Below are 17,009 nucleotides of genomic sequence, written 5' to 3'. Positions count from 1 at the left end.
TATAATAGCATGCACAGTCACAGGACACATTCAGAGGCAGGGGATCTGCATTTGAAATGACTGAAGTGGACTGAAGTGAAAAAGGGAAAGAATAAAAAAAAAAGTTAGTTAACATGGAAAGACAGTGCAGTTATTTCAAAATTTCTGTTGTAAATAGAAACAGAAAGAAGGGCAGCATTGTTTGGTCGACATTGCAGCAACCCTGCAAGCCGATCCGTAAGGCCTTGAGACATTTCTGTGCGGCTGCCGCGTTCACTTGCGTCCAAATGTCAGATGCATTAGTAGGATTCTCGCTTCACCACTTCAAGGAGAACCATCTCGCGTACTAATGCAATATGGGTACCCATTACCCCAAGCTGAGACTAGAGTGATGGTCAGCCTGTATTGATCTTTTCCATTTTTTTTCTCCTTTTTTATTTTATTTTTGCTCCACTGTCTCTCCTCGCATTGTGGACCCTCCATCTGGCTCCAGGTGAATCTGGCAGAGATAAATCTTGTTTGTACTTTTCTGTGTCTGTCTGGATTCAGGCCAGAGCGATGAGGTTTAGTTTTTTCCCATCAGGTAAAAATAAAATAGCCTGCGTTTGAGGAAAACCTCCCACAAAGTATCACTGTGGAATTGATTGCAGAGCCTTGCCAACACAAAGCTTTCTCAGATCTCGCCTTAACCGTGATGAGAGGCAGGGATCTGCCTGCAAACATATTAGGCTCATACGTAGCAGCTGAAAAAGGGAGGAGGGGAAAGGTAAAACATATCTGGAAAACAGGCTGTGATCTTTCTGGAAGACCCTTCCGACATTGACACGTCCCGGGCCGTCAGTGGGAAAGGCAAGCAGAATATGAAAGGGCACCGAGATGTAGAACATGAATATAGGCTGCATGTCAGCCCAATTTGATGTGCTCCCGAGTGTTCAGGCAGGCAGACCGGAGGGATTAAGTCTGCCGTTTGACTGTCGAGGTGATAAATATAATTGCAGCATTATGGACACCCTGGAGGTTCTGGTTTGGAGGGTACTGGTGAGTAGGCGGGCAAGCTGGATAGCTGAAACCATCAACCGCTCCTAATTTAAAGGGATTTGTATATTACCAAGCGAAATGGCAGTGCCGGGTCTCTCATCCTGCGGTGCATTTTTAGATCCGAGGGCACTCAAGATGAATAATTGAAGAAGTTAATGCGGTGCGTGACCTGTGGCAATCAGATAAGCTGAGAACTTCCAGGAGCCCGATGAAATTAGCAATGATGATCATTGAAACTCTCTTGGACATATTAATCTAATGCAGAGCAAAGGTCACGGGTTCACACCGTGTTTTGTTTCGTTGGTCCATTGTAGGATCATGAGTAAATGAATAATGAGCAGCTTTCTCTGTCATGAGCTAGCGTCACATCCATCTGCTGCAGGGAGAAATTTAACACTTAGTGACTATATATATAAACTTCACTTTCCACTCTCACTTTCTTGGCAGACTTTAAATGACAGTTAAAACGTACTGTCATAAAATGTGGCTGCATGCAGAAGTTTGGGGACCAGGAATCAAAATATCTGTTACTATGAATAGTTACGTGAGTTGAAGATGACCTGGTTTCAGAAGAGAAACTAGCTTTTACATTTCAGATTTGAATCAACACCAAGGCTTTACATTCCTAATTACCGCTGGGTTAAAGTACATTGATTAATTTATTATTTTGTTTATTTAATAGGGACAAATCCATTGAACATTGGTTCATATGTACAATACAAAAGCAGATGCTCAGCTGACAGCCAAAGCTAATTGGTAAAGACTGTTCCTGGCCAGGAACAGTCTTTACCAGTTATTATTTCTTCAGTCATTTTTTCTTTCAAGAAATAAAGCAAACACAGAGCTTTACAGAAAACCGTAGAGAAACTACAACAATAAATATAATTAGATTTATCTGCATACATCAGTCTGATTTAAAAATCATAGCAAAAATGTATATTTTATTACAATATAATTACTATCCATTATCTATCCCTGCTCTTTTGTGCTAGGACACATAATTTATTACTTTAAACAAATAAAAGTTTACAAAAGCTAATCTCAATAGAATGAAGAGTGTTTTTAATCATTCATTAACAAATATCTACTCTTTATAGATTAGCTAAAAATATAAAGTAAATATAAAGCACAAACGCTAATTAATCCACACTCTCCATTATTATAGGGAGGAATGATGGCTGTCTAGCAAATGAATCTTCAGCAGACTATTATCTTCACAGATTAAAAACCTCAAAATTTTCAGGAGTCCGTCGGGTTCTAAGAGGAAAAGTGGGAAAGGAGCTGTTTTCAGTCCTCAAAGCCACCTAGTGATAATCCAACTTCACAAGCACCAGTAAACCTTCTGCAGAACCTAACAGTTTTCCATACCTGGTCTGATCGGTAGCTTGGGGGCTGACCCATGCAGTTTGCTGGGTCTAGGCCCCATCCACCCACGTTCCACATTGTTCCATGTATGCTCAGCTCTCCACATCAACGGACTCTGAGGGGCTGTTTCTGATCTTGGTGGGAGTAACTCTCCCCCTAGTGGCCACCTCCACATTTTAACTTTGGAAAACTTTTGAGCCCACTTGTTTTTAATGTAGTCCTACAGAAACATGCGGACACAACATAAATGCAGTGTTACATAATGCGCACACAACTAAGCAGAACGCATGTAAGGAATTCCTTTGTTACAATCGCTACTTTTATGGCTGAGGGAACAATGTGTACATATATACATGGGAGTTGGGGGATGATAATGGTAGATGCACTCCTACCAAACATTTTCTGTACAGCCCTCTTAGATTGGCACACAAGTGCATACTGAACAAAAGCATCAACGTGTACAATGGTCATTTGTGGAACTATAAAACATAATTATATGTTCCCCCGTGCAACTTTAAAAAGTGGCACGAAAACGAAGCCGAGTGTAAGGACTCCCTGCTATCACTGAATTGTGCAATAAATTAACGTTAGCCTACAATATGGGATCCAACTACAGTGAAAATGAAGATAGAAAGCTGGACCAAACCAAAGCTTTATGTCACGGTTTCTCCGCAGCAAAATTGTTTTATCGTGTGGTAGAGTTTTTTTGTTTCTTTTGCTAGATCAAGGATCAAGAAGCTTTATCGTCATATTGTGTTACCATAATGTAATGATCGATGCTGGCGAACCTGATATTCAGCTAAACACAGAGGTACGATTTAAAAGGTTTGCTGAAGGGGAGGAGTCGTGGCAGGTGAAGCACACAAGCAGAACCAGACTTGACAGGTGAATAATGGCTGACGGCGCAGGCAGGCAGGGATGAGCAGGGGACCAGAAGATGCAGGTAGTGACAGACCAGAACAGGCGATGTGAACCGGGGAACCCCCAGAACGGGCAGAGCGAGCGGCTGGAACTCACGGGGAAACAGACAGACTTGTGCAGCACACAGACACAGGCAACTTTCTTCAGAAGAGTCCAGCTGGCTGAGCACACAGGAACTGGTAGAGGCAGGGTACATCACAAAAGACAACACAAGATCAGACGTTTTGGCAGGGTTAAGTTGGCTGAGGCAGGTATATATGGACAGGGAAACAGTTGAGCAGAGTTGGACGTAGTTACTAGCAGCAGGTGGTGCTGATCTAGGCTAACTGACTGGTGACTGACATGATTGGATAGTGGCTGATTCAAGAAAAATCCAGAAAAGTCCAAAACAAAACAAACAAAAACCTAAATCCTGACACATAATGACATTTTGGGTGAGGCAGACTTTTTTTTAACAAGTTGATTGCAAAGGCCAACCACATAATTCCCTGAGCGGCTTAAGGTGCATATAGGCTCATTTTCAGGTAAAACAATCAGGCAGCAGACTATAATACTGTGCGACAAGAAATTTTGCTCCAGAACTGCTCAACTTGTATTGATGTCTAAACAGACTGTCCCTGAGAGACTGAAGGTCAAGTGCAAGTAAGAGGCAGTATAAATAATTTGATTTACATCAGATCAGAAACCTGTGTAACACATGTATGTGTAACATGTAGCAGATTGTGAACTGTGCTGATGGCTTGTTGTGATAGCCCTAAGAGCTTTGGGAGAGAAGGAGTGTTTAAGTCAGTTAGTTGTTCCTGATAGATTAGCATCCAAGTAGCTACTTAATTTTTGGAAACATTTTCCACTTGTGTGTACTGATAATATCTTTGCTCTTGAAATGTTTCACCCAATCCTCCTACCAAAAGCTCCTGGTTCTAAGGCGCACATTTATCTGGGATGTCAAGGGATTTTATAACATGTTTAGATTTGAGCTTTAAGAGGGTAAAGATCCAGGATAGTCCATTCTACTTGCACCTCTTGTGAGTTTTTAACCTTGCTTAGGGTAATTTATCTTGCAATAAAGTCCTCTTTGAAGTTGGCTCTTTAAAACTAGCTATTGAATGACTCAAGGTATTTTTCTTCATCCCTTTACTTTTTAAAGAACTATTATCTATCAATTGAAATTGCTGCATCCATTATCCCCTTTATGTAAAGCAGCGGTCTGCAACCTTCGGCTTCAGAGCTCTTCATGTGATCTAAAGTAATAAAGAACTGACAAGTATTTTTAAATGCAAAGTTAACTATCGGATCAGTTCTGGCACCTTTTTTTCTTTTTTTTTTATTACCATTTGAAATTTACAAAGTAGAATGGCACGAATAACGCTAATAAATATTTTTTTATTTGTTTAGTTATTTCTTTTTGTAATTAGGCTGCACGTTGTATTTTACATGAGTATAGAACATTTTATTCAACAAAGGGTTTTCATTATCTTCTTGTAAATGTCTTTTTTTAGTTCCAAATCTTCACATTAGATTTTGATTTCTTATATTTAACTATGACACAAATACATTTTATTTAGTAGGTGATATACATGTGTGTTAAAAAAAATCCAATGGGCCGTGTGGTTTTGAGGTTCTAGACATAATACACAGTATTTTGTTAGAGTTAGGCCAACTGTTGCTCTTTGAAAGGCACAGTAGGCTGGAACAAAGGCATAAAATATATTTTGAATTAAGACCACAAACAATTTATAGGTGATGTAGCAGAATTTTTTAATTTTTACACCTTTTTTAGTGGCTGATTTTTTTGCACTTCCAATTGGTTTACCGAAGGCCAAACTTCACCAGAGAATTTAAATGTATGTACAAATTAGTAACCAAATTATATATTAGCCCAAAATGAACTTTACAATACTGTTTTTTGAAAAGTTGTATTGTTCATTCTGCATCCACCCTGTATCAGAGGGCTTTCTTCACATTGTAGCTCTTTCTCTCTGCAACAGAATATCTTTATGAGACAGAAATTTTATGTGCAGTATAACTTAAGCTATAAAAGCACAAGCACACACATACATACAATATAACACAGCATGTGTTTATATTGGCTAGGTAAAGTATTTTGCTGTATCTATAGAAAAGAATCGTAAAATGATTTGTGGCCACATGATATCAATTTATCACTTTTATCCATAATAAATTTATAAATAAAATTTACAACAACCAATTGGACTAATGATAAGCTATTATGTCAAATTCAACGATTACAGACACATAAATCTGTTGAACATCTTCTATATAGAAGCAAAGAACAGCCTAAATTACTTCACCGACTCAATCATACGCAGCATAACATATCACTGAGACCTAAAAGGCCATTTTAGTCATTTTTAAACGGTTCTACTATGAAGAACTATTATACGTTGTTTGATAGTTCATTATAAGAAGCAAAGCCCTCAAAACTGATCCATCAGAAAATGTCTCACCTTCGTACCAGAACTGCTGCAATGACTTCCTCCTGACGTTGCTTAGTCGTCGAAGTGGACTGTTCAAATGGAATGAAGGACAATTGTGAATAAAGTTTATTATAGTACACTATCTATGACATAAAAATAAACTTTTACAATGTTTTTAGGCAATGATGTAGCTGTGCAAAACTAAAATATCTGCTTGGTTTGTCAAGATATCGCTTAATTGCAAAAGTCGTACAGAGTCGTTTCTTTCAGTGTTTCATTTGTCACTGAGCAAATCATCTTGGCTGAAATCAAAGTTAAGCTTCAAAAGGGTTAAGTTTTATTTAACATTAATGTCTTACTGGAGATAAGGAAAGTACATCTGGTAATGAATAATTTGCTCGTCTTTAACACATGCCTGGAATGACCGTACAACTACTGGAGTTATCTGGAGTATCAAATATTCATAAACAAGTTCAGGAGTAACTTTTACAGCTCTGTGCCCCACCTTGACGCAGTTGCTAGGTAACAGAGATTTCTCTGGGGTAAGGCCATAAACAGCTGCCGACGCCTTTGGTTTCTTATTACTGCCAACCGCTGGATTGGAGGTGTAGTGCAGTTTTCTTTACAACTCCCCCCATACTGATAAAAGTATATTTTCTGTGGTCTTTCAGAGCAATGGAAACAGAAAGCACTCAACTTACCAGGGTAAGAAAAATCCTGTGTATCTGAATCCCAGCACTTTTATTGGAAAAGGGGCTATTGAGACCTGATCTGCCATGTGGTCTTCATGGCTTAATTAACTCATTCTGAATGATGTAGGACCTCAGAAGAGAGAGGGAATAAATGTGGAGACTCTGGGCTTCAAGCCATTGTTTACAGACGGTACTGCAGAGATTTCTATAAAAATGACAAAACTGTAGAGGAAACTCTCCCCTATTTGGAGGAAAAAAATCTTCCTCAGAACCCGGTTTAGTATGACCGACTGGCTGCGGGTTATGAGGACAAGCAGGAGACAAGATGAGCATTAACGCTGTTGGCAATGGGTACCTGCCAGGACAAAGAAGAGAAAAGCGTTAAAAATGCATCAAACATTTTCCGTTTCCAAATATTTGATGATCTTTATCTTCCACTATATTCTCTGATGAGTTCTGATGAGGGAGTGCTTGTGGGGTGTCGCTGCACAGCTGAAGAATGTACATGCTTTTGATTCAAAATCTATTAGAGGTTTGTCTTAAAGAGGTTTTAGCTTTATTTTTCTTAATTTGAACTTTTTGAATTTGAACTTAAGCTATAAAAGCACAAGCACACACATACATACAATATAACACAGCATGTGTTTATTGGCTAGGTAAAGTATTTTGCTGTATCTATACAAAAGAATCGTAAAATGATTTGTGGCCACATGATATCAATTTATCACTTTTATCCATAATAAATTTATAAATAAAATTTACAACAACCAGTGCCTTACAGGCAGCTTATAGTTACATTCCAAACTTGAATTTTGTTTCATTTTCACCATAATAAGTAAAATTTTCCTTTAACACTTCCCTTTTGCATCCACCTAAGCTCTATAATGGTGCTTTCAAGATCAAGGCATCAAAAGAAAGCTGGATCCTAATTTTTAATCATGTAGAGGAGACGAGGAACAGCTAACAGGGTAATATTGGTCCAGAGTTTAGGTTGTCTCGAAACTGCATCTCGTGAAACCTTGAAGTTCACATTTCGGTTGCCACAGAGGTGTCAAAAGTATTCACATCTATTACTCAAGTAGAAGTATAGATACTATGGATTAAAAACACTTCTGTAGTAGTAGAAGTATCAACTCAAAGCTTTTGCACAGGTAAAAGTATGAAGGTACTGGATATAAAACTACTTAAAGTAGAAGAAATCCATGTAAAGGTCCATATAGGTGCAATACTGAGCATCAACATGGGTTTCATGGAGTACAAAAATGTGGTGCAAAATGTCAAACTTCAGAGACATATTATCAATAACCTTGTTATTATTGGAATGTAAATAAACATCCAAGCATAGCAACAGGAATTGATGAGAGCAACAGATGAAAGATAAAACTGGACATGAAAATGAGTGAATTACCCTTTTATAACAATTACCCTTGTATGGTTTTCTGTAGACTCTGTTGTCAAAATGAATGATTAATCTTAGCCGTTGACATAAATAATGAAAAAAAAGGGGGAAAATAACAAATAATCCTAAAAGTGCAATATTCTTCTTCGACATTTTGTCCTTCCCAAGTTTTTGTTGGTTCGGTTTGCTAAACAACTTGGAGCTCTACTGCCTCCAACCACAATCAAAATCACTCTGTTTGGGTAGCACTATTTATCTAAATTTTTCTCTTTTTCGTTTTTAATTGACAAGCCAGAACGAAAACAAGCTGAAATAAAATAGAAGTAATGAGACTATTTTCAAAATGTAAGGAGTAGAAAGTACAGAGAATTGCATGAAAATGTAAGGAGTAAAAGTAAAAAAATAATTACTCCACTAAAGGATAAATAACCAACATTTCTACTTAAGTTACTTACTTGACACCTTTGGATTGGCTATTTAAACTGATAACCATCTTGCTTCCCAACGGTTCACGCAGAGCTGAGGGATACAAATTCACTCCCGTTTCCTTCATGGTGAGACTCAAACTATGGCTCACAGAAGCAAGAAGCAGCTTTTCTGTATGAGGGGTACTGTGTGTTTGCATTTGCATGTGACTTTACATTTACACTCTGAAGCACATGTGTGACCTCTGCATAAATCCTCCTTTGTTTTCATCACAACAATATTGACATCAGTGGTACATAAAACAGACTGGACTCAAAACTGCCTCAGCACATACATAGTTACCAGCTTGCAGAGCCATCATTTGCCACACAATCTCAGACTTGGACACCATAAAATATGGAAAGGTTTGCGGGCACAGGTTCCTATGGCTTGGGTTGGAAAAACAAAACACGCAGCAAACAGAAACATAGACTCTAATTCAAATTCAAACTTTTGAGCATCTGTTTAGGAATATGCCGTTTTTTTTGCAAAGCATCAATGTGTATGCATGATATGCATTGAACACAGTTTTATCTCCCAGAGCCTGACATTTCACTGCCTCACATTGGACATCACCAAGCAGAACAGGCATACAGCACTCCTTTAAATCTCTGGACTGAGATGAGGACTCTTTCAAGTCCATTTCCATTCCAGCGACAGCAGAAGGCGAGCCGACCCACTGTGCAGCACTCTGAAACTACTGACACAACACTTGCATTTTCATCATGCTAGCCTTCCCTCCCCTTTCTGCCCGACCGTCTGACTGACTGACAGTCAGATGAGGTATTTCGCAGGTATTCAATAATTTAGCCACTGTTGCACAACCGCCAGCTCGCAGGCACCGGGGCAGTCTTATGCCCACAGCACTTCAGTGAAGCCCTCAGTGAAGATGGGCTGTGCTCCAAATGCGTTTTATCTTCATCAGTGGCCCTTGCGGTCTCTGTTTTATTAACTGTTGTGACCTGTAATCCGTCTTTGCTCAAGATCTTGCAACGCTTTACACAATTCAGTTGGGTTTTGTCAGGATGTATTTTCCTAAATGGGAAATATTTGCAGTGCCTTTCAAAAAGCATTTGTACCTATTGAACTTTTCCACATAATGCTATTTTGAAATCATAGACTTCAGTACTGGGATATTATGTGATGGACCAAGATAACGGCACATAATTGTGAAGAGGAAAGAAAACGCTTATTTTAAACAAAATTATCTGCTAATAAAAATTAAAAGGTGCGGCCTGCATTTGCATTCACCCCCTTTATTCTGAAATCACTAAATAAAATCCAGTGCAACCGAAAAATCACCTAATTTGTCCACTTGTGTATAATTTAATCTCAGCTGCTCTGTGAAGGCTTTAGAGGTTTGTTGGATAAAATTATGTAATAAACAGCATCAAGAAGACCAAGGATCACATCAGACAGACCAGGAACAAATGTGTGGGGAACTCTAAAGAAGCGATGGGTTAAATCAGAATATCCTGGACGTTCAGGCTTCAATATTCTATGAGTTGCTCAAGCTTAGAACATTTCATAGAAAAATTTCAACATATAATCTGAAAATGGATAGAAAGCATTACAACTGCTGTGCTTCAAACCTAATAAAATAACATTTAAGGAGAGCATCATATGAAAAACCAGTTTAACTGTGGAGGGGCTGCATAGATGTGCAGTCCAGGTTGTTAAATCTGTCAAAAAGGTAAATGCATTTGAAATACAAGCAGGAGTCCAGTTTGCAACCAGCCATGAAAACATGCTGAAGGGGCTTGTACCTAAGTAAGACAAAACCTTAACCTTTTGACCAATATGCAAAACGCCACGTCTGGAGGAAATCTCTGAGCACACCTTCCCCACATCTAAACATGGTGTTGTCAGCATCGTGCTGTGGTGATGTTCTTCTTCAGTAATACAGGGCAGCGTAATCATGTGTTGCAATGATCCCTTCAGAGTAGAGCTAAATCCAATTGAGAACCTTTAAAAATATTTAAAGTTAAAAAAACTGGGACATTTCTTTTTTCATTCATTATATAATGGCAAACTTGAAGTATTATCACTATTCATTTAGTACCAGCATGCACCTTAATAGAGTAAAACTGTATTTTTTGTGTGCTTTTCACGGGTGCTGCCATCTTCACATCCTCTGCGACTCCAATAGCACACTGTCACTCAAATTACGCGAGAATATTCGTAATTGTGACGCACCAGCTGCACCAGGCCTTGGAATTTGAACATGAAATAGATCCAAAGCATGAAATAGATCCAAAGCATGCTAGTATGCCAGGAATATGGTTGCAAAAATTAACCACATGTATGCAAAGGGAAGTCTTTTTTTCCAAATTCCCATCGAAAGGTGCAGACAGCTTGCAATATGATGACAAAGTGTGTTTACATTCTCCGTGGTGCGGTTAGTTTGTCACATCTGGGCTTCCGGTTAAGCTAATGATGGCTGCACTCAAGGATTTCTTATGGTGTATTGTAAATGTTTTGGGGGGCGTCAGCAGGTTGTTATGTAGCATGTGTCAATTATAAATGCACTAATATGTTATACTAAGAATATGGCATGTTTTACATGAAATGGTAATATAATTTTGTTTGACTTTAAAGACAATATCAGATCTTAGCTTAATCCATTTTGCAAAGATGAATGAGAAAAACCTCGCTTGTTTAAAGCTGATGCAGAATTGTAGCTGCAATGGCAGCTAAAGTATTGACTCATAGGCTCTGATCACAAAAGCATACCACATTTTCCAGTTTTGTTTTAAAAAAAAAAATTAAACCACATAAAATTTCCCATTCAACTTCATAATTATACTATATTTTGATATGTTTCTGTCACAAAAAATCCCACTGAAACACATTGACGTTGGTGATTGTAAAGAGCTAAAATATTACAAAATGTAACAGTATGAATGTATTTGCAAGGCAATGTTAATACGTGTTTTTTTTTCAGTCGTTTTAGAGTTATTGTGCATGAAATATACACATAAATACATAAATATATCAGCCTAGAACTGAAAGGTGCTGTTAAAGCAGTATTAATTCAATACATTGCTCCGAAAACTGAAACCTGGAAGTGCGGTCTCATACAGCGTGCACTCTGGCTTAAATTATCTGAACTCTCTGAGCTGAAAAAGAGCTTTAGTGTTCGTCCTTGGAGACCCGCAGCCTGGCCTTCTCTGTACAAACGATACAGAGCACATTTTCCTCATAAGAAGTTACGGCAAACCCTTAAGCAACGACATAGCCAACGGCAGGATATCCATTTTATGTTTAGTCCATTCCGGCTGGATAACAGCAGCCATCTGAGAAGCCTTTTGACACTTGCTGTGTCTTTTCTTACATCAAAAGAAAAAAAAAGAAAAAAGCTGTTTTGCTTGCTGATGCTGGAAAAACACATATCTAAGAAGAGGTCCAACAGTTACCATTTTGCTTTCTTCTACCTTGAGAAAAGCGACGGAAAAATCGTGACTGTAGATGTGTGATCTGCCAGCTAAAAGCTGTTTATATCAACGTAATGAGACTGAGGAGAGTGGCAATTAGGAGATCCCTTCCATATCTCTGTCTATTCAGGGAAACTCAAACTGAGAGGTTATTGGGTAGACTATTAAAATTCTTGAGTGGGAGAAATTTAATTGGTTTGGGTAAAGCTTTGCTGTTGACTCGGGACACGAGCTGCTGCTTCAGTGTACGCTCGCAGTAGTTAGAATGTCCTCCTGCACAGGTTATCATATTATCTGTTTATCTCCAGCGCTTGAAAGGTTAGCACGTCCTCCGCACATATAATTACAACATCACACGGGAGCAGCCTGTTTCAGGTTATTTTTGTGAAAGAGAGGATTTCGCCCCTCTGCCAAATAATGAGCTGTTGAGTATCGCAACATCTAATAATCTGCTTAAAGCAAAACATGGAAATATGTACCATGCTGAGAGAGGTGTGTGGCAATCAGCGCTCTCCATCCTGTACAAGCTCATCAGCGGTGACCTGTCTGAGAGTGATTTATTGTCTGTATTAATATCCTCTTTGTTTGTTATTGCCAGCTGTGCTATCTGATCGGTTCAGGTTTCAGCGAGAGATGTTTGATAATGACGCAAAATGAAAATTCAATGCCGAGCTGGTGTTTTCTTCTCAAATCCATAATATTAAATCTGTAGCTTTTACGTCCCAGTGGGTGTGGATTATTGGATTTGCGATAGCAGATGTGTTTGTTACTGTCTCTGTCTGTGAAATGATGCCGGCACTCAGCAGGAAGGTTCACCATACAGTAAGTGTTAGACTGCAGGATGCTGTGGTTTGCAGATCTATGCCAAAATGTAAATGTATACACTTTAAGGATATCGTTTAGACTCCATAGAAGGCAGAGCAGCTTCATCAAAGTCATCCTATTATGTTTAGACTCGTTTTTATTTCCATACGGGAGAGATATCCATGAAAAAGCTTTGAGAGACTGTGCATGGAATGAATGGGTGAGATCATCCCATAGGCCTACTCATTTGTTCCTTCTCTCCCATTACAAAGGTGGGATCTGCATTGCACAATCTTTGAAAATTCCCCACAACCCCAAGACGGAGGATTACGACAAAATCATCCAACAGCTGCTGGAAACGCGCAACGCACGGGCAATCATCATCTTCGCCAGTGAAGAAGACATACGGTGAGGAGTGCAGCGGCACAATCTGGAGTCATACGTGTTGCTTTTGGCATGCATGCTGGCTCGCCATGTTGGGGTGTTGTAATCTCCTAACAGCAGGTTCTGAAAAAAGAACAAGCTAGCGGCACAGTTTTACACGAGCACAGGCTGTATCTGGCCGCATAAACACACCTGCAACAAGGCGAACATGGCTCAGCGGAGAAGCAGGGAATTCAGGTTGGACCAAAGCAGAGCAGATATTGTTTCATGTATATCTCGCCTTAAGTTATGTTTATATAGTGAAGCACAGAATCAAACCTTTAGCACATGTAAACTCAGAGTAAAGAATGTAGAAGTGAGGTGCAAATGATAAGACAATAAGCGTGTCTGCCCGCAGACATATGCTGTGTTATTTAAATATTACAATCTCTGCTTCCCCCAGAACATGTGCTGCAAAATAAGAACAGTAACAACCTTCGTTTGGATTGCGCTCTAATGAGAAAAACCTCATGAGAGGCCTTTTATGTCCAAAGAGCTGCTTAAGGCTAGCTGTGCCTCAATTTGATAAATACAGGATTGCACACCTTTCTCTCTCTCCCTCTTTTTCTCTGCTAATAATCATACGGATGTCCTTGCAGAGGAGTTCTCAATGCCACCAAGAGAGCCAATGAGGTGGGCCATTTCCTGTGGATTGGTTCGGACAGCTGGGGGTCCAAGGGCAGCCCTATCCACCAGCTGGAGGACGTAGCAGTGGGAGCAGTCACAATACTGCCCAAACGCTCCTCCATTGAAGGTATATCTGCCACATCAACAACGCAGGCTTCACTGTAATTTCATATGTTTCCTTTACCCTCTACAAACTGATGGGTTATATCTTTAACCTCGATGTTGGGTGTATGCTCTTGATATAAAAGTTCAGGGGTTTTAACCATATGCCAGGTCAAGAACTGGGACCCAGTTGATTGGGTGAGAGAGGCTTCATTCTTTACCGACTGCCATTTTGAATCATAATGAGCTAATCAGACTTCAGTGAAACTCTCTCACACGATGAGTAACAAGATGAGGAAGATGCACAATTATATCTCACAGTATGGTCAGTTTCCTTCAGTTGGGTTAAAGAGTTTAATTCATGCCGACTTTGACTTTCCTCAGTTAAAATAGCAATTTAAATGCTGAGTAATTAGCCTAAGCTAGTGCTCGCTGTGTTCAACATTCCAACCTTGACCAACGTTTTGGACAGAAAGTCAATATAGACAAAATATAATGTTATAATACAACATTAAAACCAGACATTTATATTGTATGAAAAGACATATAACCATTACTTTCTGTCTGACATGAAATCAGACTAAAATGTTCCCATTTAGGAGAGCTGGATAAACAAAACTAATTTCTATTTTATTTGTTAAAGATCATAAAATGAGAGAAAGATTATTTTAATACTTTCCTAAAATTGAGAAGTTTACACATACAAAGACTACTATACTTTTAAACAATACGCCCAGATGATAGGTTTATCGTTTAAATCTCAACAAAAATGTTGACACCACTCCATCACAGGACAAACAAACACACACACTCACACCTAAAGGGTAATTTGGAGAGACCAATTAACTTAACAGGAATGTTTTTAAACTGTGGGAGAAGGCCAGAATACCCGAAGACATTCCATCCATGCACAAGAAGAAACAGTGCTGCTAGCTGCACCGCTCTGCAGCCCACAATGAAAGAATAGACCCATTTAACTTTGCTTCTTTAAAGGATTAAAGTAAACTTATCTGAGCCCCATCAGAGGTAATTTTTTTTTTTCTTTTTTTTGGAGGTACCCATATCACCCAAATCTGAAATTACCTCTACAAGTCCACTGGAGCTAATTCCCAACACCAGCACCCCCATTCCGACCACAACTTTTGGTCATACTTTCTATGACCAAAAGTTGTGGTCAAGTTGTGGTGATAACCGTTGACATGAGCCACTTTGATCCATATCTGGGTTTAAACTCTGACCCAGTATGAGGAGTCAAACCCATAACTCAACTGTGCATTAAACCAACTGTGGTTAGGAGTAGGTTATCAAAACAACACGATATGGGTTGCTTTTCACCCAGCAGATTTGAAAGTGTAATTATTTGTATAACATAAAAACATGAAACATGAAAGCATCTGCAGTGACACATTTATTAATTTAGAAATAAATCCAACCACAATATAAAGTAGTTCTTTTTCATAAATTCCCTGGCTGCACAAACAATTGTTCCCCTAACAACGGTTTAAAAATAAATTACCTGAAATACTCTTTTCACTTTCAATTAACATTTTGAGGTTGGTTTCACTTTAGATGGAAATTCTGCTTAGTAATCTAAGGTTTTCTGTTTCTCTGGAGGATAAATATGACGTAACACATAGGCCGTTATTGTTTAGCTTCTGGCCACTATGCTGGACAAGAGCCCCTATTTATCTTGCCACTGTGCACCCTGAGCAGGATGTTAAGGGAGGTAAAACATACCCAAAACTTACTGCAGCAAAGAACTGCATCGGCAACTCTACAGAACAACTATTGGACCCATAATGGAGGTTTTCTGGAAGAGTGTCAGAAAAAAACACAACTTGCATTTCTAACCATTACAAAAACATCTGGAGTTTATTAAACTCTGCATTGACTTTAACCAGAACCATGTGCTTTGGTCAGTTGAGCCTAAGATTTTACTATTTGTCCCACCTGGGTGAATGCTTTTCCAGATTGTGTTTTATAAACAGAGATTCAGGGTTAATGTGAGAACCTTAATTGGTAATAATACCTGGCATAAAAAGCTTTGATGTTATAAACATCCCTCATGTTTTTTTCTTTGCTTTCTTTTTTATTTTCTACTGAACTATGAGCAGTCAACAAAAAATGCACATTACAGAGATAGGCAGTAATGTTAAAAGCCCAGATACAAATTTAAAAATTTATGTAAAGAAGTTTTAAACAGCTCAGAAGAAAGAAACTGATTTTAATCAAGTCAGAAAAGGTGTGTGTGCTTTATTTGTGTGCCTCGCTGCCATGAGGCGCCACAGTAAGCAGCCAATTCATTTATTTTTCTCAATAATGAAACATTGATCTGTGCAGCTTTAAAAACAACACATATTTCTTATGGTTTAAACAGATTGTGCGGACTGAAAAACATTCTACATTAGCAAATCTCAGGGTTTTTTGGATTTCACTGACCTCCACACTTTCTGCTGCATGTAATACTGCTTAAGTAGGCAATTTGTTAAATAAAATTCTCCCAATGACTTTCGACAGTCCTCAGAGAAAAAATTATAACCTTGATGAAGTTTAAAGTGATAAGACTAAAACCCACTTTGGATGAAAGAAGCTCTCCTTCCTCATATTCAACACTAATACCAGATAATTTAAATGGGTTAGTGTGAAGGACTGATTTTACTTTCTTAAAAAGCGATATTGTGTTTGCATTAGAATTTCAAAATCTAAAATAATCATGTTTATTTGTCATTGCAACATACCTTCCACTGAAATTCATCCACTACATTTAACACATCCCTTTTAGGGAACAGTGGGCTTCCACTGTGTGACAGGAAGCATTCTGGGGCTTAGAGTGTTGCTTAGAGTGGATTTGACCCTGGAAAACCTGTGGAAATTAGCTTTAATTGAGGTTTTTATATTTTAAATTGTACTTGTTTTTCATCATATTAGAAACATTTTTTTTTCTTTCCTTTAAATTTGTAGACTAGATATCTACCCACAAGCAAAAGGAAGGATATAGATCTGTCTTTTTCAGGGATTATGCAGAAATGAATGCCTAAATGGAACATTCCCGGCCTGTTCCATCTATTTTAGGCTCTGATCTGTGTCACTGTCCACACAGTGACACAGATCATGCATTCTCATAGTTATAAAGGGAAGCCTAATTATTATGAAGCATTTGTTCATTAGGATGTGTCTAGCCAAATATAAAATGATGTAGGCATCGAGGGTGTTAGTTATCCAGCATGTATCATCGACGGCCTGTAGGAATTAACATCAGTGAAATCTTTCAGCTCCAGTGGGCGCTTATCACCTATACCCAGCTGGTTTGACTGGATAAAAG

The 17,009-nt window shown here is 38.6% G+C and overlaps 1 protein-coding gene across 1 annotated transcript in view; it reads left to right on the top strand.

Annotated features, from left to right (window-relative positions):
• Nucleotides 1–17,009, top strand: part of LOC105926128 (metabotropic glutamate receptor 7) — a gene marked incomplete in the record, with an annotated part of 138,140 nt that overhangs the window by 64,661 nt on the left and 56,470 nt on the right. Inside the window, 2 exon segments of the mRNA XM_036132768.1 lie at nt 12,808–12,943; nt 13,558–13,712. Coding sequence (XP_035988661.1) covers nt 12,808–12,943; nt 13,558–13,712 — 291 coding nt within the window.

This window comes from Fundulus heteroclitus, unplaced genomic scaffold (assembly GCF_011125445.2).
Source record: "Fundulus heteroclitus isolate FHET01 unplaced genomic scaffold, MU-UCD_Fhet_4.1 scaffold_54, whole genome shotgun sequence".
In the NCBI taxonomy this organism is placed as follows: domain Eukaryota; kingdom Metazoa; phylum Chordata; class Actinopteri; order Cyprinodontiformes; family Fundulidae; genus Fundulus; species Fundulus heteroclitus.
Note: the sequence above shows the minus strand (reverse complement) of the source record. Positions and strands in the feature narration are given on the sequence as shown.